The 23,496-nt window shown below is 48.1% G+C and overlaps 1 protein-coding gene across 2 annotated transcripts in view; it reads left to right on the top strand.

The window, feature by feature from the left end:
• GRM7 (glutamate metabotropic receptor 7) overlaps positions 1 to 23,496 on the top strand; it is a 475,889-nt gene that overhangs the window by 304,346 nt on the left and 148,047 nt on the right. For both annotated transcript variants that reach the window (XM_077276814.1, XM_077276813.1), the window contains exon 8: positions 20,073 to 21,005. In XM_077276814.1, the coding sequence (XP_077132929.1) occupies positions 20,073 to 21,005 (933 nt within the window). The remainder of the gene's footprint in view (positions 1 to 20,072; positions 21,006 to 23,496) is intronic.

Here is a 23,496-nt window from a genome sequence, read left to right as displayed (position 1 = left end):
ATCCCCCGAGAGCAGCCAATCAGCATCGTGGGTGGGACTCCCTCCGCCTGTGCGGATCAATACATGTATGAGATACATTGTAACAGAAAACTCTGATTAGCCCTATGTGTATCATTACAGGCCATCTGTGGTGTTACATAGGACTGCAGGTGATATCTACTACATTATCTGTACTCCGGGAGTTATCACTGTGTTATCTGTGGTGTTACATAGGACTGCAGGTGACATCTACTACATTATCTGTACTCCGGGAGTTATCACTGTGTTATCTGTGGTGTTACATAGGACTGCAGGTGACATCCACTACATTATCTGTACTCAGAGAGGTATCACTGTGTTATCTGTGGTGTTACATAGGACTGCAGGTGACATCTACTACATTATCTGTACTCCGGGAGTTATCACTGTGTTATCTGTAGTGTTACATAGGACTGCAGGTGATCTCTGCTACATTATCTGTACCCAGGGAGTTATCACTGTGTTATCTGTGGTGTTACATAGGACTGCAGGTGACATCTACTACATTATCTGTACTCAGAGAGTTATCACTGTATTATCTGTGGTGTTACATAGGACTGCAGGTGACATCTACTCCATTATCTGTACTCGCAGAGTTATCACTGTGTTGTCTGTGGTGTTACATGGGACTGCCGGTGACATCTACTACATTATCTGTGCTCAGAGAGGTATCACTGTGTTATCTGTGGTGTTACATGGGACTGCAGTTGTCCATATAGTCAGCTGGTAATTGGCAGGTAATTTGCTGCTGCTGGGCTGTCAGTCACAGGGCTGTGAGCAGGGAGAGGGTTAATCTGTCTGCAGCCTCTGCCTCCGCTCTAGCAGACGGCCATATATCACCCTGCGCCTTCTGCAGACCTGCCCGTGAGATTTATGGCATGTATAATTATCAATATGGCTTTACAAACATGTGCAATAAGCCAGTCTAACACCCCATAAATCCTGCCGCGTAATCCCCACATAAACAAGGCAATGTTCTGTGCCATGGAGCTGGGTGCCAGGGGCCGGGCACAGCTTTCCTGGGGCATTGTGAGGCATAGAAATGACAGCGAGCCGGCAGCGGAGCCACAGTCATCACTTTCATACAATAATTCAGCGCGCCCCGCTTACACTTTCCGCTAGATTGCGAGCTCTTCAGTACGGTCGTCCTTATCAATGAGTCCAGGAGAGCGTTGGCCGCATTCTCGCACCTTATTTAGTTACATAAAGACACAAATGTCCATGCTAATATTGTGATTGGGGAGGAAGGTCCTGGCCAGGGACTACTTAGATACTTCCTACTGCGCCCAAGCCAGGACCCTTGCCAGACACGTTGGTAAGAAGCGGGTATGGTGTTATCTCTGGTGCAAGTAAAAAGCCAGGATTATACCACTTTAATGTATGAACCCTGGAGATGCAGATAATCAGACCCCCCTGTAACCTCATGTCCTAAAGGCTGGAGCACCAAACGACTGTGTGAATGGAGCCATAGTGAGCACTTGTGGCCACCATTCTTATTTTTAGATTTTTTCTTACAATTTACTCATCAAGGTTCCTGGCTTAGGTGAAAAGGGTACGGCTTAAAATGCAGCAATTTGCGCCAAATTAAGTCACAATTTTGATGTAACGATGGTGTAAAACTGCACAAAAGTGTTTAAACGCAGCTCCCATTTCCGCTGTGTGACTGGAGCTGGAGTGAGCATGTGCGACCACTCCTGTAGGCGGTGCATGGAGCAGTGGTCGCACATGCTCACTACTGCCTCGTCCCTACAAAGGACCTTGGTTCCTCCATTCCCTGAAGCGGTGAACCTCCCAGCATTACCACCCACGGTGATCAGACCTGTCATCTAGGGTACGGTGACCCCTTTAAGGCTCAGGTGACATGATGATTTTGAGAATAGGACATCAAGTAGTGAGACCAAACACCATTGTGCAATTTGTCTGTGACTTGCTATTTTAGTGCTCTGATTCTGCTGTAAAAGAAATATATAAAAAATTACCAAAGTCGCAAAAAAAAAAATCCAACACATATGGAAACATCAGTGACATCGCTGGAGATCATAGTGAGGGGACCATAAGAAATGTCGCCATGTCGTCCAAGCGTAAACGTGCATAAACTCGTGACAGCTTGGTAACGTCAGGCTCCTCTACACTGCACCCGTACAGATTGGTGACATCAGGCTCCTCTACACCGCGCCCCTACATATTGGTGACATCAGGCTCCTCTACACCGCGCCCGTACTGATTGGTAACATCAGGCTCCTGTACACCGCGCCCCTACATATTGGTGACATCAGGCTCCTCTAATAATAATAATAATCTTTATTTTTATATAGCGCTAACATATTACGCAGCGCTTTACAGGTTGCACACATTATCATCGCTGTCCCTGATGGGGCTCACAATCTAAATTCCCTATCAGTATGTCTTTGGAATGTGGGAGGAAACCGGAGTGCCCGGAGGAAACCCACGCAAACACGGAGAGAGCATACAAACTCTTTGCAGATGTTGTCCCAGGTGGGATTAGAACCCAGGACTCCAGTGCTGCAAGGCTGCAGTGCTAACCACTGCGCCACCGTCCTCTACACCGCGCCCATACATATTGGTAACATCAAGCTCCTCTACACTGCGCCCGTACATATTGGTGACATCAGACTCCTATACACCGCGCCCGTACATATTGGTAACATCAGACTCCTCTACACCGCTCCTGTACGGATTGGTGACATCCGGCTCCTCTACACCGCTTCCATATGGATTGGTGACATCAGGCTCCTCTACACCGCGCCCGTACATATTGGTAACATCAGGCTCCTCTACACCGCGCCCGTACATATTGGTGACATCAGGCTCCTCTACACCGCGCCCGTACATATTGGTGACATCAGGCTCCTCTACACCGCGCCCGTACATATTGGTGACATCAGGCTCCTCTACACCGCGCCCGTACATATTGGTGACATCAGGCTCCTCTACACCGCGCCCCTACATATTGGTAACATCAGGCTCCTCTACACCGCGCCTGTACGGATTGGTGACATCAGGCTCCTCTACACCGTGCCCCTACATATTGGTGACATCAGGCTCCTCTACACCGCGCCCGTACATATTGGTAACATCAGGCTCCTCTACACCGCGCCCGTACATATTGGTGACATCAGGCTCCTCTACACCGCGCCCCTACATATTGGTAACATCAGGCTCCTCTACACCGCGCCCGTACATATTGGTAACATCAGGCTCCTCTACACCGCGCCCGTACATATTGGTGACATCAGGCTCCTCTACACCGCGCCCGTACATATTGGTGACATCAGGCTCCTCTACACCGTGCCCCTACATATTGGTGACATCAGGCTCCTCTACACCGCGCCCGTACATATTGGTAACATCAGGCTCCTCTACACCGCACCCGTACATATTGGTAACATCAGGCTCCTCTACACCACGCCCGTACATATTGGTGACATCAGGCTCCTCTACACCGCGCCCGTACTGATTGGTGACATCAGGCTCCTCTACACCGCGCCCGTGCGGATTGGTGACATCAGGCTCCTCTACACCGCGCCCGTACGGATTGGTGACATCAGGCTCCTCTACACCGCGCCCGTACGGATTGGTGACATCAGGCTCCTCTACACCGCGCCCGTACGGATTGGTGACATCAGGCTCCTCTACACCGCGCCCGTACTGATTGGTGACATCAGGCTCCTCTACACCGCGCCCGTACGGATTGGTGACATCAGGCTCCTCTACACCGCGCCCGTACGGATTGGTGACATCAGGCTCCTCTACACCGCGCCCCTACATATTGGTGACATCAGGCTCCTCTACACCGCGCCCGTACATATTGGTGACATCAGGCTCCTCTACACCGCGCCTGTACGGATTGGTGACATCCGGCTCCTGTACACCGCGCCCCTACATATTGGTGACATCAGGCTCCTCTACACCGCGCCCCTACATATTGGTAACATCAGGCTCCTCTACACCGCGCCCCTACATATTGGTAACATCAGGCTCCTGTACACCGCGCCCCTACATATTGGTGACATCAGGCTCCTCTACACCGCGCCCCTACATATTGGTAACATCAGGCTCCTCTACACCGCGCCCCTACATATTGGTAACATCAGGCTCCTCTACACCGCGCCCGTACATATTGGTGACATCAGGCTCCTCTACACCGCGCCCGTACATATTGGTGACATCAGGCTCCTCTACACCGCGCCCGTACTGATTGGTGACATCAGGCTCCTCTACTCCGCGCCCGTGCGGATTGGTGACATCAGGCTCCTCTACACCGCGCCCGTGCGGATTGGTGACATCAGGCTCCTCTACACCGCGCCCGTACGGATTGGTGACATCAGGCTCCTCTACACCGCGCCCCTACATATTGGTGACATCAGGCTCCTCTACACCGCGCCCCTACATATTGGTGACATCAGGCTCCTCTACACCGCGCCTGTACGGATTGGTGACATCAGGCTCCTGTACATCGCGCCCCTACATATTGGTGACATCAGGCTCCTCTACACCGCGCCCGTACATATTGGTGACATCAGGCTCCTCTACACCGCGCCTGTACGGATTGGTGACATCAGGCTCCTGTACACCGCGCCCCTACATATTGGTAACATCAGGCTCCTGTACACCGCGCCCCTACATATTGGTGACATCAGGCTCCTCTACACCGCGCCCCTACATATTGGTAACATCAGGCTCCTCTACACCGCGCCCCTACATATTGGTAACATCAGGCTCCTCTACACCGCGCCCGTACATATTGGTGACATCAGGCTCCTCTACACCGCGCCCGTACATATTGGTGACATCAGGCTCCTCTACACCGCGCCCGTACGGATTGGTGACATCAGGCTCCTCTACACCGCGCCCGTACGGATTGGTGACATCAGGCTCCTCTACACCGCGCCCCTACATATTGGTGACATCAGGCTCCTCTACACCGCGCCCGTACGGATTGGTGACATCAGGCTCCTCTACACCGCGCCCGTACATATTGGTAACATCAGGCTCCCCTACACCACGCCCGTACATATTGGTGACATCAGGCTCCTCTACACCGCGCCCGTACGGATTGGTGACATCAGGCTCCTCTACACCGCGCCCGTATGGATTGGTGACATCAGGCTTCTCTACACCGCGCCCGTACGGATTGGTGACATCAGGCTCCTCTACACCGCGCCCCTACATATTGGTGACATCAGGCTCCTCTACACCGCGCCCCTACATATTGGTGACATCAGGCTCCTCTACACCGCGCCTGTACGGATTGGTGACATCAGGCTCCTGTACACCGCGCCCCTACATATTGGTGAAATCAGGCTCCTCTACACCGCGCCCGTACATATTGGTAACATCAGGCTCCTCTACACCGCGCCCCTACATATTGGTAACATCAGGCTCCTCTACACCGCGCCCGTACATATTGGTAACATCAGGCTCCTCTACACCGCGCCCGTACATATTGGTAACATCAGGCTCCTCTACACCGCGCCCGTACATATTGGTAACATCAGGCTCCTCTACACCGCGCCCGTACATATTGGTGACATCAGGCTCCTCTACACCGCGCCTGTACCGATTGGTGACATCAGGCTCCTGTACACCGCGCCCCTACATATTGGTGAAATCAGGCTCCTCTACACCGCGCCCGTACGGATTGGTGACATCAGGCTCCTCTACACCGCGCCCGTACTGATTGGTGACATCAGGCTCCTCTACTCCGCGCCCGTGCGGATTGGTGACATCAGGCTCCTCTACACCGCGCCCGTACGGATTGGTGACATCAGGCTCCTCTACACCGCGCCCCTACATATTGGTGACATCAGGCTCCTCTACACCGCGCCCGTACGGATTGGTGACATCAGGCTCCTCTACACCGCGCCCCTACATATTGGTGACATCAGGCTCCTCTACACCGCGCCTGTACGGATTGGTGACATCAGGCTCCTGTACACCGCGCCCCTACATATTGGTGAAATCAGGCTCCTCTACACCGCGCCCGTACATATTGGTAACATCAGGCTCCTCTACACCGCGCCCCTACATATTGGTGACATCAGGCTCCTCTACACCGCGCCCGTACGGATTGGTGACATCAGGCTCCTCTACACCGCGCCCGTACATATTGGTAACATCAGGCTCCTCTACACCGCGCCCGTACATATTGGTAACATCAGGCTCCTCTACACCGCGCCCGTACATATTGGTAACATCAGGCTCCTCTACACCGCGCCCGTACATATTGGTGACATCAGGCTCCTCTACACCGCGCCTGTACCGATTGGTGACATCAGGCTCCTGTACACCGCGCCCCTACATATTGGTGAAATCAGGCTCCTCTACACCGCGCCCGTACGGATTGGTGACGTCAGGCTCCTCTACACCGCGCCCGTACTGATTGGTGACATCAGGCTCCTCTACTCCGCGCCCGTGCGGATTGGTGACATCAGGCTCCTCTACACCGCGCCCGTACGGATTGGTGACATCAGGCTCCTCTACACCGCGCCCGTACTGATTGGTGACATCAGGCTCCTCTACACCACGCCCGTACATATTGGTGACATCAGGCTCCTCTACACCGCGCCCGTACGGATTGGTGACATCAGGCTCCTCTACACCGCGCCCGTACATATTGGTAACATCAGGCTCCTCTACACCGCGCCCCTACATATTGGTGACATCAGGCTCCTCTACACCGCGCCCCTACATATTGGTGACATCAGGCTCCTCTACACCGCGCCCGTACATATTGGTAACATCAGGCTCCTCTACACCGCGCCCGTACATATTGGTAACATCAGGCTCCTCTACACCGCGCCCGTACATATTGGTGACATCAGGCTCCTCTACACCGCGCCTGTACCGATTGGTGACATCAGGCTCCTGTACACCGCGCCCCTACATATTGGTGAAATCAGGCTCCTCTACAGCGCGCCCGTACGGATTGGTGACATCAGGCTCCTCTACACCGCGCCCGTACTGATTGGTGACATCAGGCTCCTCTACTCCGCGCCCGTGCTGATTGGTGACATCAGGCTCCTCTACACCGCGCCCCTACATATTGGTGACATCAGGCTCCTCTACAGCGCGCCCGTACGGATTGGTGACATCAGGCTCCTCTACACCGCGCCCGTACTGATTGGTGACATCAGGCTCCTCTACACCGCGCCCGTACTGATTGGTGACATCAGGCTCCTCTACTCCGCGCCCGTACGGATTGGTGACATCAGGCTCCTCTACACCGCGCCCCTACATATTGGTGACATCAGGCTCCTCTACACCGCGCCCGTACGGATTGGTGACATCAGGCTCCTCTACACCGCGCCCGTACATATTGGTAACATCAGGCTCCTCTACACCGCGCCCCTACATATTGGTAACATCAGGCTCCTCTACACCACGCCCGTACATATTGGTGACATCAGGCTCCTCTACACCACGCCCCTACATATTGGTAACATCAGGCTCCTCTATCTACACTGCGTCTGTAGATATTCCGCATTCACCGCCCCCATTCACCTTACACCAAAAAACTGCACCGGATTTATCGCCGGAGACGCCCTCCATTGATTTTCTGAAAACTCCTGCTGGGCGATAAATCTTTGGCTGCTGCGATTTGCGGAGAAGAAGATGAAACATCGCACTTGTGGCCGAGAAAACCTCATTCAATATTAAATTCCTTATCAAGAGGCGCAAGACAGGGGCAAATTTATGACCAGGGCAATTAATGGGAAATCGTTACCAGGAAGAGAGAGAGTCTGCAGAGAAAGCGGCTGGGCAGAGAGGAGAGGGTCACACGCGGGAGAGAGGAGAGGGTCACACGTGGGAGAGGGTCACACGCGGGAGAGCGGAGAGGGTCACACGCGGGAGAGAGGAGAGGGTCACACGTGGGAGAGAGGAGAGGGTCACATGTGGGAGAGAGGAGAGGGTCACATGTGGGAGAGAGGAGAGGGTCACACGCGGGAGAGCGGAGAGGGTCACATGTGGGAGAGAGGAGAGGGTCACATGTGGGAGAGAGGAGAGGGTCACACGCGGGAGAGCGGAGAGGGTCACATGTGGGAGAGGAGAGGGTCACACGCGGGAGAGAGGAGAGGGTCACACGCGGGGGAGAGGGTCAGAGGAGAGGGTCAGACGCGGGAGAGGGTCAGATGCAGCAAAGAGTCAGATGTGGGAGAGGGTGAGACGGGAGAGGGTCAGACACGGGAGAGAGGAGAGGGTCAGACACAGGAGAAGGTCACACATGGGAGAGAGGGGAGGATCACACACAGGAGAGGGTCAGATGCAGCAAAGGGTCAGACGTGGGAGAGAGAAGAAGGTCAGACGCTGGAGAGAGGAGAGGGTCACACGCGGGAGAAGAGAGGGTCAGACATGGGAGAGGGTCAGACACGGGAGAGAGGAGAGGGTCATACATGGGAGAGGGTCAGACGCGGGAGAGAGGAGGGGGTCATACATGGGAGAGGGTCAGACGCGGGAGAGAGGAGAGGGTCAGACATGGGAGAGAGTCACACGCGGGGAGAGGGTCAGACATAGGAGAGAAAGAAGAGGGTCAAATGTGGCAGAGAGAAGTGGGTCAGACACAGCAGAGAGAGGAGAGGGTCAGCTGCAGCTAAACCTCAGCTTTTCAGGTGCAATGGAGCAGAATGTCTCTGATGTAGCAGAGCTGATGTAGCAGAGCTGTGTTTGTCAGATATATTAATCCTTTGATAGAACTAGTATGGTGAGTTTCTTAGATGTTTCTTAGTGGCATAAAACATCGCAGAGTTGCATTGGTTAGATGTGGCAGAGCTGGGTTTGTCACAAGTAGTAGAACTGAATTTGTCATATAAAGTGATGTATAGCACGATGATCCTTTCTGATGCAGGGGATGGATGAAGTAGACAAATGTAGCAGAGCTGAGTGTCCTGCTCTCTCCCTCTCCTGTGCTTTACACTGCAGCTCTGATCTATCAGGACATGGCTTTGATCACTAGGTGAAGTTTAGCTGAATTGTTTGTTGGGAGTTTTAAATCCACAACTTTCCGGATCGGAGGCTGACACTGCCGTGTCGTGCAAGGAGCGATTTTATTTTTCACTGACTAAATCTGCATGTCAAAAATGGAATCTGCGCAGTTTCTTCTGTAAATCGGATGAGACTCGGCCATTCAAGGCTACAGGTGCATCGAAATAATAATCGGAGGCCGCTTGGATCCGCAGAGCAACATCTGATTGTTGTGGATACATTGTAATTCTGCTGCGTAGGAAACTGGTTGTGTAAATGATTAATGGCTGCGGAGTAAATACGGATTATACACAGATGACAAGTGAGGAAACAGTCGTTCCGACCTTGTGGGTGAAGCTGGCCGCTTCCTCCTGGGCTCCTGTGAACCTGGCATCAGACGTCCGTGTTCCTCGTCTGTGTATCATGCTTCTCCTGCTGATCTGTGTTGTGGCGGTTTTCCCTCCATCCGTCGCTTTCTCCGCGGCTGCGGCAGACACCTGCCGAGTAATGGATGTTGTAGGGCATAGAATAATGAAAGTAAATGGCACAAGTCTCTGCGGCCATTACAAGGCTCAGCAGACACCAGGAGCGGAGCGTCTGCCTCCCCGCTGCGCAGGGCTCGGTCTAACCGTGGATCCGGAGGGGACGCTCAGTCAGGAAAGTGGCTGAAACGTCATTACCGCAGCGCTGGGGACTGTTTGTCGGGTCTAATCAGAGGCCTTCCATAAGAGAAGCCACGGAAAGAGCTGGTGTTCTGGGGACGGCCGCCATCTCCGCGCCCTCCGGATCGGCTCCGTGCAAACATCGGTCAGTGAGAAACAAGAAATTGGAGTTCCATACACATAAATTAGATTAAAAAAGTGTACATTTTATTATGAATACTATTGCACAATTTATCACAATACAATACAACGATGGAACAAACAAGAGACCCTAGTAAGAAACAAGTAAGTCCCAGGCATGAAAGTAAATTGTATAAACCATCACAATGGGACCGGATCGACCCCCTTGGCACTGTGTTACATTCCCCATGGGTAAGCTATCTGGCTATTAAATACACCGCAATTATTATTATTATTATTTATTGTTATAGCGCCATTTATTCCATGGCGCTTTACAAGTGAGGAGGGGTATACATAATAAAAACAAGTACAATAATCTTGAACAATACAAGTCATAACTGGTACAGGAGGAGAGAGGACCCTGCCCGCGAGGGCTCACAATCTACAAGGGATGGGTGAGGATACAGTAGGTGAGGATAGAGCTGGTCGTGCAGCGGTTTGGTTGATCGGTGGTTACTGCGGGTTGTAGGCTTGTCGGAAGAGGTGGGTCTTCAGGTTCTTTTTGAAGGTTTCGATGGTAGGCGAGAGTCTGATGTGTTGTGGTAGAGGGTTCCAGAGTAAGGGTGATACGCGAGAGAAATCTTGTATACGATTGTGGGAAGAGGAGATAAGAGGAGAGTAGAGAAGGAGATCTTGTGAGGATCGGAGGTTGCGTGCAGGAAAGTACCGGGAGACGAGGTCACAGATGTATGGAGGAGACAGGTTGTGGATGGCTTTGTATGTCATGGTTAGGGTTTTGTACTGGAGTCTCTGGGCAATGGGGAGCCAGTGAAGGGATTGACAGAGGGGAGAGGCTGGAGAATAGCGGGGGGACAGGTGGATTAGTCGGGCAGCAGAGTTTAGAATAGATTGGAGGGGTGCGAGAGTGTTTGAGGGGAGGCCACAGAGCAGGAGGTTACAGTAGTCGAGGCAGGAGATGATGAGGGCATGGACTAGGGTTTTTGCAGATTCTTGGTTGAGGAATGAACGGATTCGTGCAATATTTTTGAGTTGAAGTCGGCAGGAAGTGGAAAGGGCTTGGATATGTGGTTTGAAGGAGAGATCAGCGTCAAGGATAACCCCGAGGCAGCGAGCTTGTGGGACTGGGGAGAGTGGGCAGCAATTGTCTTTCTCCTCTGTGGGGGCACTGGTCACTGTGACAGCCTAAGGGCAATGCACCATGTTAAGGACATCCAATGCTCAGGTTAACACTGACCTTATATGAAAAGCATTTGTAGTGGGTGTCAGAAAGATTTATAGCCAGTACGAGCTGCAGTGGTTTATACTAGTACCATTGTGATGGTTTATACAATTTACTTTCATGCCTGGGACTTACTTGTTTCTTACTAGGGTCTCTTGTTTGTTCTATCATTGTATTGTATTGTGATAAATTGTGCAATAGTATTCGTAATAAAATGTACCCTTTTTTAATCTAATTTATGTGTATGGAACTCCAATTTCTTGTTTCTCAATGTGCATTGGGAGTATACACTTACTATCTGGTTACTCTATGGGTAAATACACGAAACCACTTGGATATCATTTGTTACTCTATGGGACCCATGTTCTTTCTGTGAGTTTGAATATATCAAACATCGGTCAGCGTTGCATTCAGAAAAGTGGGACTATTTGTTTTTCTCACTTGTCATCCGTGCACTATCCATTTTGTTTTTTACCGCAGCAGCGATTAATCATTTACACAATGACCATTTATAGTTTCCTATTTTCAGAATTACAATATATCCATAACAATAGGATCGTGCAATATCATGGCTCCGTACGGCATGTGATTTTTTTTCTCGCACCCATAGACTTGAATTGATGAGTTTTACTCCATTTTTGGAGGAAAGTTGTGGTTGCTGCAATTTTTTCACATTCAGATTTAGTCAGTCAAACAAATCCTTCATCGATTCTGCACGGCCTCATTGAATAACATTGGTCCGAGTGCAATCCAGTTTCTGGACTTAAAATACGGTCGTGTGCACGAGCCCTAAAAATGGGAGAAATGGGAGGCTGGTGGCATCGGATCGGCGCTTGTGTGCCCGCCAGATGTGGACTTAGGGGTGCGGGTGCAAGAGCTTCCACCAGACCCTCCGTCACCTACGGAGACACCAGCATTATAAATGACAGATGGGGGAGCAGTTTGCCCTTTTGTGCAGTTTTGCCCAATTCTCAAGCAAATGTTTACCTAGAAAACAACAAAAATAGTTCGTCATCCAGCTGGGGGAGGGGCAGGGTTACTTCCAGATGCCCATACGCCATGCAGTCCTCTGAGGCACAAGGTTTAACCAGGAATTTACACATTTTTTAGGCTGCACCAGAAATTGACAAGTGGTTGCTTGGCATGCAGCTGTTAAAGGTATAGTGCTCTCTGTGGCGTAAAAAGAGTCCCATGAGCCCTGATGCAAAATTTGGACCTGGTCCCCATCCTCCATGTTTGTTAGATTTATGGGCCTTTGTAACATTCTAGATCCTATAAAGACATACAGTATATGTTCACCCTCCATGTACTAATGTCCCCCTTTTTGGCCCCTACCATAATGTCCCATCTCCTGGCCCTGTCCTGTAATAATGTCCCATGTCTTGGCTCTTTCCTGTAATAATGTCCCACATCTTGGCCCCTTCCTGTAATAATGTCCCATCTCCTGGCCCTGTCCTGTATTAATGTTCCACGTCTTGGCCCTTCCTGTAATAATGTCCCATCTCCTGGTTTTATCCTGTATTAATGTCCCACTTGTCGTCCCCTTTGTGTAATAATGTCCCACATCTTGGCCCCTTCCTGTAATAATGTCCCATCTCCTGGCCCTGTCCTGTAATAATGTCCCACTTCTTGGCCCCTTTGTGTAATGTCCCACGTTTTGGCGCCTTCCTGTAATAATGTCCTATGTCTTGGCACCTTTCTATAATAATGCCCCATGTCTTGGCCCCTTCCTGTAATAATGTCCCAGGTCTTGGCCCCTTGTTGTAATAATGTCCCATCTCCTGGCCCTGTCCAGTAATAATGTCCCACTTCTTGGCCCCTTTGTGTAATAATGTCCCACGTTTTGGCTCCTTCCTGTAATAATGTCCTATGTCTTGGCACCTTCCTATAATAATGTCCCACGTCTTGGCCCCTTCCTGTAAAAATGTCCCACGTCTTGGCGCCTTCCTGTAAAAATGTCCTATGTCTTGGCACCTTTCTATAATAATGCCCCATGTCTTAGCCCCTTCCTGTAATAATGTCCCAACGTCTTGGCCCCTTCCTGTAATAATGACCCCTTGTCTTGGCCTGTTCCTGTAATAATGTCCCCCATCCTGGACCCCCTCCTGTTATAATGTCCCCCACCCTGGATATATAGCGAAGTGTTGTCTTTAAACTCATTAGGTGCCATCTGCTAAACAGGTCTTTAACCTGAACTGACCCAAAGACCATGAATGAACCCCAAAAATCATTACTTACTAGGAGACATGATGGAGCCCCATGCTGAGTCCTCAGGATATTAAAAAAACTGTTGCAAATCTGCAGCAGAACCTTCATTTGCAACATTTATGGCACAATTCCCAGCAGCTTTTGTTCCTGTGCATTGAAGTGATGACGTCGCCTGTGACAACCAGCAGCGACATTTGCAGACATTGACGGGTTGCAGATTTTGAAATCCGCTCCTCAGATCAGTTTGTGTAGTAATTCTGCAGCGTGTGGATGAGACTAATGTTCTGCCTGATGTTGTAATCCTCCGAGGATTTTCTGTGCACAAAATCCACCTGGAAAATTTTGCAACATTTCTGTGCTGTGGGATTGTGACAAAAGTGAGTAAAATTTGCTGTTTTTTTCTGCAGCAGATTTCAGTAACACAAAAGATTTACCCCAATCTGGACTTCTATCGATCCCCAGCGTGGAAGTCGTTACTGCAGCTAATTAAAGGTTATGAAGGGGATAATGGAGTAGTGGGAGAGTTCATCCCATCCCTATTCATTAGGAAAGTCCTCGCTCCAGTCCAAGGACTAAATCCTGAGCGTGACATATGGGAATGTGATTATCAGGCACGTTCCTATAAGGCTCCTGTCGCTATGGCAGGAAGGTCAGATGGAAATGGCGCTGTGGCTCGTCCTGAACGTGTCCGGAGGGGCGACAGTCACCAGTGCAGAGAAGCCCATCCGCTCGGACCCTAGCCAGCCATGTGGATGCCGGTGATAAGGCTGTTATGGCTCTTGGCGATATCCTCGTTAATTGTGCTGAAAGTGCAGCGCTGCGATCAAAGGATCGACTCGTAATTACACAATGACTCGTACGTTTCTGATTAAAACATGAGTATTTTATCTACGTCCTCCAGGGAGAAGAAATCACGAGGCAGGAGGAGTCGTGGAATAAAGGAAAGATTAACCTTTAGGATACAACTTTCTGATATTTGGTTGGGTCTCAAGATCTCTGCTTGCTGCCAATGAACAACAGAACCGATCCCAGACCCTGTTCAGATCTTATGTTTAAGGCCCATTTAGATGACCCATGAGAGCGCGGCCTTCGCCCCTTATCGGCAAAATGCTTGTTCGTCGTATGATGGAATCATTTATGGTGGCATTAAATAATTGTTCTCGGCAGCACATCGCCCTGTGTAAACTTATCGGCTTGTATATAGATGCTCGTCGGTCCGTTAATCAAGGTCGACTCATCTGAATGAGCCCCTAATATTGTATTGGGCCTAGAGGTAAATACATCAGAGGGAGCACAAATCTGACGAATTGTTACAATGTATCAATCTGGAGTCCGGAATGTTTATATAATAGAGAACTATTTACAATAAATGTAACAAAAAATACTGACTGTATTTATCCAGGTCTGAGCTTACTACAGCCGCCTACAAAAGCAAGAAGAATATCTACTTCTTACAGACAGCAAGCAGAGATCTTGAGACAGAAAATATGCATAAAATATTTAGAACTGCGTCAATAAGAAACTGGTGTGAGTAGAATTTATTAGGGGCCGGGCGCCTGTTGGCTGAAAAAAAGGCTCAAACTTTGGTGGTTTACGGTATATACCCCACTTGAGAAAAAGATTGTGACTTTTCAGTTTGTTGTTTTTAAACTTTTCATAAAGTTGATGTGGCTCAATTAGATTGTGGCCAGTCACCGCCCTTGCAGAGGTGTGTAGGGTATATATAATATGATTGTTTTATTTACACCATAAATTAGTAGTAATTACAATTGTGATCTATGCCGGATTATATTTGGCACATAGATTTAATGTTCTGGCACATGGATGGCCCAACAATGCGCCAGATTAATTAAAAAATGTGTGTCCATACATTTTTGTGCACCAACGTGAGCGGCGTTTTATTTTATTTAAGTCAGCTTCAACTTTGACTTTATTAAAGTTTAGGGCCCCGATTCATTAATGCATTTGCGCCTGTTTTTTTGTCTTAATTTAAGGCATTTTTCACCTGTTTTTCATTTGAACCTAAATCTTCTTGTCGTTTCTGCCTTTTTTAAAGTCTATCTTATGTATTCATCTGTCTCTTCTAATGTTCACCATTGTGGAAGGAGTGTGATATATATATATATATATATATATATATATATATATGAGAGAGAGAGAGAGAGAGAGAGAGGGAGATCACCTTGCCGTGGTTGATCTTCATTACTGTAAGTTTTATGAAAAACATTTTTTTGAAAAAAATTTGTAAAAAAATATTTTTGAAGTATAATTCATATTGAATATTTGTCTGTGTTTTCACATGGCCTAGATTCATGTACATGTGCTGCTGTGTTTTTTTGTATATATATATATATATATATATATATATATATATATATATGTGTATATATATATATATATGTGTATATATATATATATATATACACGGTATATATACACTCACCGGCCACTTTATTAGGTACACCATGCTAGTAACGGGTTGGACCCCCTTTTGCCTTCAGAACTGCCTCAATTCTTCGTGGCATAGATTCAACAAGGTGCTGGAAGCATTCCTCAGAGATTTTGGTCCATATTGACATGATGGCATCACACAGTTGCCGCAGATTTGTCGGCTGCACATCCCAAAGATGCTCCATACAAGGCAGGATGGATCCATGCTTTCATGTTGTTTACGCCAAATTCTGACCCTACCATCCGAATGTCGCAGCAGAAATCGAGACTCATCAGACCAAGCAACGTTTTTCCAATCTTCTACTGTCCAATTTCGATGAGCTTGTACAAATTGTAGCCTCAGTTTCCTGTTCTTAGCTGAAAGGAGTGGTACCCGGTGTGGTCTTCTGCTGCTGTAGCCCATCTGCCTCAAAGTTCGACGCACTGTGCGTTCAGAGATGCTCTTAGGCCTACCTTGGTTGTAACGGGTGGCGATTTGAGTCACTGTTGCCTTTCTATCAGCTCGAACCAGTCTGCCCATTCTCCTCTGACCTCTGGCATCAACAAGGCATTTCCGCCCACAGAACTGCCGCTCACTGGATTTTTTTTCTTTTTCGGACCATTCTCTGTAAACCCTAGAGATGGTTGTGCGTGAAAATCCCAGTAGATCAGCAGTTTCTGAAATACTCAGACCAGCCCTTCTGGCACCAACAACCATGCCACGTTCAAAGGCACTCAAATCACCTTTCTTCCCCATACTGATGCTCGGTTTGAACTGCAGGAGATTGTCTTGACCATGTCTACATGCCTAAATGCACTGAGTTGCCGCCATGTGATTGGCTGATTAGAAATTAAGTGTTAACAAGAAGTTGGACAGGTGTACCTAATAAAGTGGCCGGTGAGTGTATATATATATATATTTTTATTTATTTTTTTTTATTTTTTCCTGACTCATCAATTCTGACTTTTTTAAAAGTTGCAAAATGTACAGGAGATTTTTAGCACAACAGATTTTTTGGTGCAATTTTTGCAACAATTTGGAAAAAGTTTGACTTTTTATGGTAAAAAAAAAAAATATATATATTATATATACAAAAATATTATTGGTGCAGTCTATGCAACATTCTGCAAAAACAGTGCGTTTTGGCACTAAAGAGTCTCAGCTAATGAAAGAAAAAAAATGATTTTGTGCAAAATTCAATGCACCGTCTTGAAGAATTTGACATACAAGACAAACAAAAAAAAAAAAAAGTGACTTAACAAAAAAATTGCAAATGATGAAATAAGGCTTATGTGACAGCGCTCTGCTAGAAAAGGTCACAAAGTTAGAGTGCACGCTGTTTGCATAAAAAAATGCACCTTTTTTAAACTCCTTCACGCTCTTCATTTTACTAAAAAGTTAGCATGGCTTAATTAAGGGATCTGGCCTCATAGCATCATACTGAAGCAACTAGTAGAATTTTCATTGCAGCTTTGGATGTGATTGGAGCATAAGGCATAACAAGTGTTTGTTGTCTGATGCAGGCTGTTTTATAATACAGAATGGTTGGTTTATTAGTCCCATGAAGGGGAATTAAACATCTATGTAACCTATATCGAATCCGATCGGTTGGCACTAATGTAAGGTCTCTGGTCCTGGCACTATATCCATAAGCAATAATTGATACATCCTGTATCGGATCCGATCAGTTGGCACTAATGTAAGGTCTCTGGTCCTGGCACCATATCCATAAGCAATAATTGATACATCCTGTATCGGATCCGATCGGTTGGCACTAACGTAAAGTCTCCGGTCCTGGCACCTATCCACAAGCGATAATTGATACATCCTTTATCTAATCCGATCGGTTGGCACTAACATAAAGTCTCCGGTCCTGGCACCTATCCATAAGCGATAATTGATACATCCTGTATCGAATCCGATCGGTTGGCACTAATGTAAAGTCTCCAGTCCTGGCACCATATCCATAAGCGATAATTGATACATTCTGTATCGATCCGATCAGTTGGCACTAATGTAAAGTCTCCGGTTCTGGCACCATATCCATAAGCGATAATTGATATATCCTATATCGGATCCGATCGGTTGGCACTAATGTAAAGTCTCTGGTCCTGGCACCATATCACAAGTGATATAATTGATACATTCTGTATTGGATCCGATCGGTTGACACTAATGTAGTCTCCTGGCACCATATCCATAAGCGATAATTGATACATCCTGTATTGGATCCGATCGGTTGACACTAATGTAAGGTCTCCTGGCACCATATCCATAAGCCATAATTGATACATCCTGTATTGGATCCGATCAGTTGGCACTAATGTAAAGTCTCCAGTCCTGGCACCATATCCATAAGCGATAATTGATACAAATGTTACCAGCTCTCCATGTGATTGGCGCCGTCTCATCTAAAGTCTCCTTCTGCCTCTTTATGTCTCGTTCTATGTCATCCCGGGCCTCTTTGTTCCCTCCTCTTCATTCACTGCACCTTTCTTGGCCACAGTTGTTCTTTTTGGCAGGAAAATTAATTAAAAATCTGAGTCTTTATGGTCTAAACAATACGCACCTGTTTCTATCCCTTTTCCAAAGCATCCAGCGCTTCCTACCGCAGCATCGCCGTGTCACTCGGCGCCATTTCCACGGGCTCCATTGTGCTTCCCCCGCTGCGCCTCACACCCTTTCATATGATGGCCCGGACAGACTGAAGGGTCTCCAGGTCTATCCGGTGCACATAGAACTTCTTTATAGGAAGTATTTCATTCCTGGCAGAAGGTTGGAGTTGGGCGCCAATTATATCCCTGACAACACGGATTTTTGTATGATGCTTCCGAGTGCGAATCCGTCTCCTAATCTCTTCTTTCCACACGGCTTATCGGGCGGCTTGCATTTCATTTCAGCTATTTTGCAGCCAGAGGTGAATGAAGAGTTGCAAATCTTTGTGCCGCTGCCGGAATAAAGCTATCTGGGCATATTGTAACGAGGCGACTGAAAGAAGTCTCTATAATTACAGCCCTGTGTAGCCGCTATCTGCAAACGCAGAATGTTCGGGTAAATGAGTTATCGGGCGGCTGTCACTTCTCTTGAAGTTCACACGACTAGTCAAGCTCTGAAATCCAACGATGCAGACGGGCTAAGCCACACGGCATGGTGGAGGAGACGGGCAGGGGACCGCAGATTAAGAGGAAGGATGGCGGCAGGAGGCTCATATAGGAGGAACGGCGTAGAAAACAAAAAGTGCCGCTCACCTGCGCTGTCTGGGGGGTGCACACCGGAGAGTAGAGGCTAGGGGAAAAAAGTTTGGGGCAAGTTTTAAAAAGTTTGAAAATAAGGCAGTCGGTCGTGTAATGAAAGAGACTTGTTACTTCATTCCTTATCATTTTCAAGACTTCTTCTCGCTGTCAATGGAAGGGACCATTCTGAGTTATATGAGAAAACGTAAAGGTCGGCTGTCCTCCCAAACTGAACGTATACACTAGGCGCGTACGTTCTATAAAAACTGCACCATTAGTGCTCTGCTAGCTGCCTACACATCTGCAGAAACTGATGTTTAATCAGACATGCTAATTAGAAGCTTGGTGCACCCTGGGTGTGGCCATGAGGCTCGGTGCACCGTTCCACCTTCTGCACTGGTGACTGGCAGCTCTGGAGTGCCTGGGCTTCTCTGCAGAAGTTGTTCACTGCAGGCAAGTCCGTGCTGTCACTCACCAGTCATGGAAAACCAGTGGGCAGAACAGTGCACCAAGCCTCTTAGCCACGCCCAGGATGCACAGTACACCCTAATTAGCATATTATATTATATTTTGGTTTCTACAGAATGTAAGAAGGATTGCACAAACAGAAAATGTGCAAATTCTGGTACCTGCTTTATTCGCACCATATTTTCCATCGTTTCCCGGTGTTCGGCCACTCTAAAGAGCTTTTTTTGAAAAGTGGGTGGAGCTTAGTGGAAAGGGCGGGGCCTTTCACCTCCCAATAATTATACCGTAATTTACACCAGAAATAAAAATATTCAGGATTTATTATACGTGTCCAGATAAAAAGAAAACTGTGAGAGACGACCGTGACACCCAGAGATAGGACAACTAACTGTGGCCAATATGGGTGTCGCCTCCATTTTATCACCTGTTGCCTTTTAGAAACTAACTAAATTCCACATTCTATGTTTTCCCAATCCTGATTGGTTCCAGAGTTAATACATGAGATCACAGCCCCGCCCATTAGGAGCAGTCAGAATTTGGCACTATGGGGACGGGTTTTTGGGACCATGAAAACGGCACTAAGTTCTCATTTCTTTTCCTATGGAGGCTGATTATCCCCAGGGGGTCAATAATTTGTGCATGGAGCTGCCCTTTATCAGAATGTTTTGCTGCTTCGTCTTTTCTTAATTCTTTCTCCCCTTTTCTTGCAGATTGAGGACATGCAATGGTCCAAAGCAATGCACGAAATCCCACCTTCTGTCTGCAGCCTGCCGTGCAAAATGGGGGAGAGGAAGAAGACGGCCAAAGGCATGCCGTGCTGCTGGCAATGCGACCTGTGTGATGGCTACAGATACCTGCTGGACGAGGTCACCTGCTACCGCTGCGACTTCAACATGCGCCCCAATCGTAACCGCACCGGCTGTGACCCCATCCCCATCATCAAGCTGGAGTGGCACTCGCCCTGGGCCGTGATCCCAGTCTTTCTGGCAATGCTTGGCATCATTGCCACCATCTTTGTCATGGCGACCTTCATACGCTATAATGACACCCCCATCGTCCGAGCCTCCGGGCGGGAGCTCAGCTACGTCCTCCTGACCGGGATCTTTCTCTGTTACATCATCACCTTTCTTATGATCGCCAAACCCGACCTGGCTGTCTGCTCCTTCCGCCGCATTTTCTTAGGATTGGGCATGTGCATCAGTTACGCCGCTCTGCTAACCAAAACCAACCGGATTTACCGCATCTTCGAGCAAGGTAAGAAGTCGGTGACGGCTCCGCGGCTGATCAGCCCCACCTCGCAGTTGGCCATCACCTCCAGTTTGATATCCGTCCAACTTCTGGGAGTTTTTATCTGGTTTGGTGTAAACCCTCCGAACATTATCATCGACTACGGTCCGGAGACAGGGGAACCGGAGCAGAGACGCGGCGTCCTGAAATGTGACATTACGGATCTACAAATCATTTGTTCCTTGGGATACAGCATCCTCCTCATGGTGACTTGTACCGTCTATGCCATCAAGACCAGGGGCGTACCGGAGAATTTCAACGAGGCGAAGCCCATAGGTTTTACAATGTACACAACCTGCATAGTATGGTTGGCTTTCATTCCAATATTTTTTGGAACGTCGCAGTCAGCAGAAAAAGTAAGTGCGCTTTCTTCTAACTTTATTGCATTTTTACTATTTGCAACCTTTTTTGTTTCTAGTTCCAGTGCATTGTGAAAATCAACTTTTAAAATAGTTTTTACTAAAAAAATTTCTTAATTTTTTGAGTTTACATCTCCTATGCCAACTTATGCGTCTCCATGGTAAGAAACTCTGTGTAATCCGACGCCTCCGTCATCGGTTCCTCATCTTCCTTTTCCATTTCTACAGATGAGGACACAGCAACATTTGGCTGCGGGACCAGACTACGGTTTGTTTGTTGTCTGTTACCATGGAGACACATAGCTCTGCATGGGATCTGTACTTAACTAAAAATCTCCTCTGGTATTTTTTTTTTTTTTTTAAGACTATTTGAAAAATTACCATCTTTTTCATGTTTGATGTTCTTGGATGATAAATGGCTGTAAAATCATTCTTACCCTGTAACACGTTTGTGGGATATATTGTATACATCTTTATATATTTGTGTTGCTCTGTATTTCGTATTTCTATGTAAATGTGAGAGACATAAGTAGAAAGCAGCGCGATGATTGGTCACCGACTGGGGGATCAAGATTTCAGGTAAAATTCAGGAGTTTCCCTTTAATTGACTCCCATAAATTACCAAAATAAAATAACCACAAAGCTCTCAGGAACAAATCAGAAACTAACATCACTAAGAGTCTCCATTGTAACATTTAAAGGTGAAAACAATGGCACTCTATCCTGGCACTCTACTCTGTCATGTAACTCTTTCCTAGCACTCTACTATGGCACTCTGTCCTGCCAGTCTATACTCTGTCCTGGCACTCTACTATGGCTCTCTGTCCTACCAGTCTATACTCTGTCCTGACACTCTACCATGGCACTCTGTCCTGCCAGTCTATACTCTGTCCTGGCACTCTACTATGGCTCTCTGTCCTACCAGTCTATACTCTGTCCTGACACTCTACCATGGCTCTCTGTCCTACCGGTCTATACTCTGTCCTGGCACTCTACCATGGCTCTCTGTCCTACCGGTCTATACTCTGTCCTGGCACTCTACCATGGCACTCTGTCCTGCCAGTCTATACTCTGTCCTTGCACTCTACTATGGAACTCTGTCCTGCAAGTCTATGCTCTGTCCTGACACTCTACCATGGCTCTCTGTCCTACCAGTCCATACTCTGTCCTGGCACTCTACTATGGCACTCTGTCCTGCCAGTCTATACTCTGTCCTGCCAGACTATACTCTGTCCTGATGGTCTATACTCTGTCCTGACACTCTACCATGGCTCTCTGTCCTACCAGTCTATACTCTGTCCTGGCACTCTACTATGGCTCTCTGTCCTACCAGTCTATACTCTGTCCTGGCACTCTACCATGGCACTCTGTCCTGCCAGTCTATACTCTGTCCTGGCACTCTACTATGGAACTCTGTCCTGCAAGTCTATACTCTGTCCTGACACTCTACCATGGCACTCTGTCCTGCCAGTCTATACTCTGTCCTGACACTCTACCATGGCTCTCTGTCCTACCAGTCTATACTCTGTCCTGGCACTCTACTATGGCACTCTGTCCTGCCAGTCTATACTCTGTCCTGCCAGACTATACTCTGTCCTGGCACTCTACTATGGCACTCTGTCCTGCCAGTCTATACTCTGTCCTGCCAGACTATACTCTGTCCTGGCACTCTACTATGGAACTCTGTCCTGCCAGTCTATACTCTGTCCTGGCACTCTACTATGGAACTCTGTCCTGCAAGTCTATACTCTGTCCTGACACTCTACCATGTCACTCTGTCCTGCCAGTCTATACTCTGTCCTCTATACTCTGTCCTGGCACTCTACTATGGAACTCTGTCCTGCAAGTCTATACTCTGTCCTGACACTCTACCATGGCACTCTGTCCTGCCAGTCTATACTCTGTCCTGACACTCTACCATGGCACTCTGTCCTACCTGTCTATACTTAGTCCTGACACTCTGTCCTGCCAGTCTATACTCTGTCCTGATGGTCTATACTCTGTCCTGGCACTCTACTATGGAACTCTGTCCTGCAAGTCTATACTCTGTCCTGACACTCTACCATGGCACTCTGTCCTGCCAGTCTATAGTCTGTCCTGACACTCTACCATGGCACTCTGTCCTACCAGTCTATACTCTGTCCTGACACTCTACCATGGCACTCTGTCCTGCCAGTCTATACTCTGTCCTGACACTATACCATGGCACTCTGTCCTGATGGTCTATACTCTGTCCTGACACTCTACCATGGCACTCTGTCCTGATGGTCTATACTCTGTCCTGCCAGTCTATACTCTGTCCTGACACTCTACCATGGCACTCTGTCCTACCAGTCTATACTCTGTCCTGACACTCTACCATGGCACTCTGTCCTGGCAGTCTATACTCTGTCCTGACACTCTACCATGGCACTCTGTCCTGCCAGTCTATACTCTGTCCTGACACTCTACCATGGCACTCTGTCCTGATGGTCTATACTCTGTCCTG

Source organism: Ranitomeya variabilis, chromosome 8 (assembly GCF_051348905.1).
Source record: "Ranitomeya variabilis isolate aRanVar5 chromosome 8, aRanVar5.hap1, whole genome shotgun sequence".
In the NCBI taxonomy this organism is placed as follows: domain Eukaryota; kingdom Metazoa; phylum Chordata; class Amphibia; order Anura; family Dendrobatidae; genus Ranitomeya; species Ranitomeya variabilis.
Note: the sequence above shows the minus strand (reverse complement) of the source record. Positions and strands in the feature narration are given on the sequence as shown.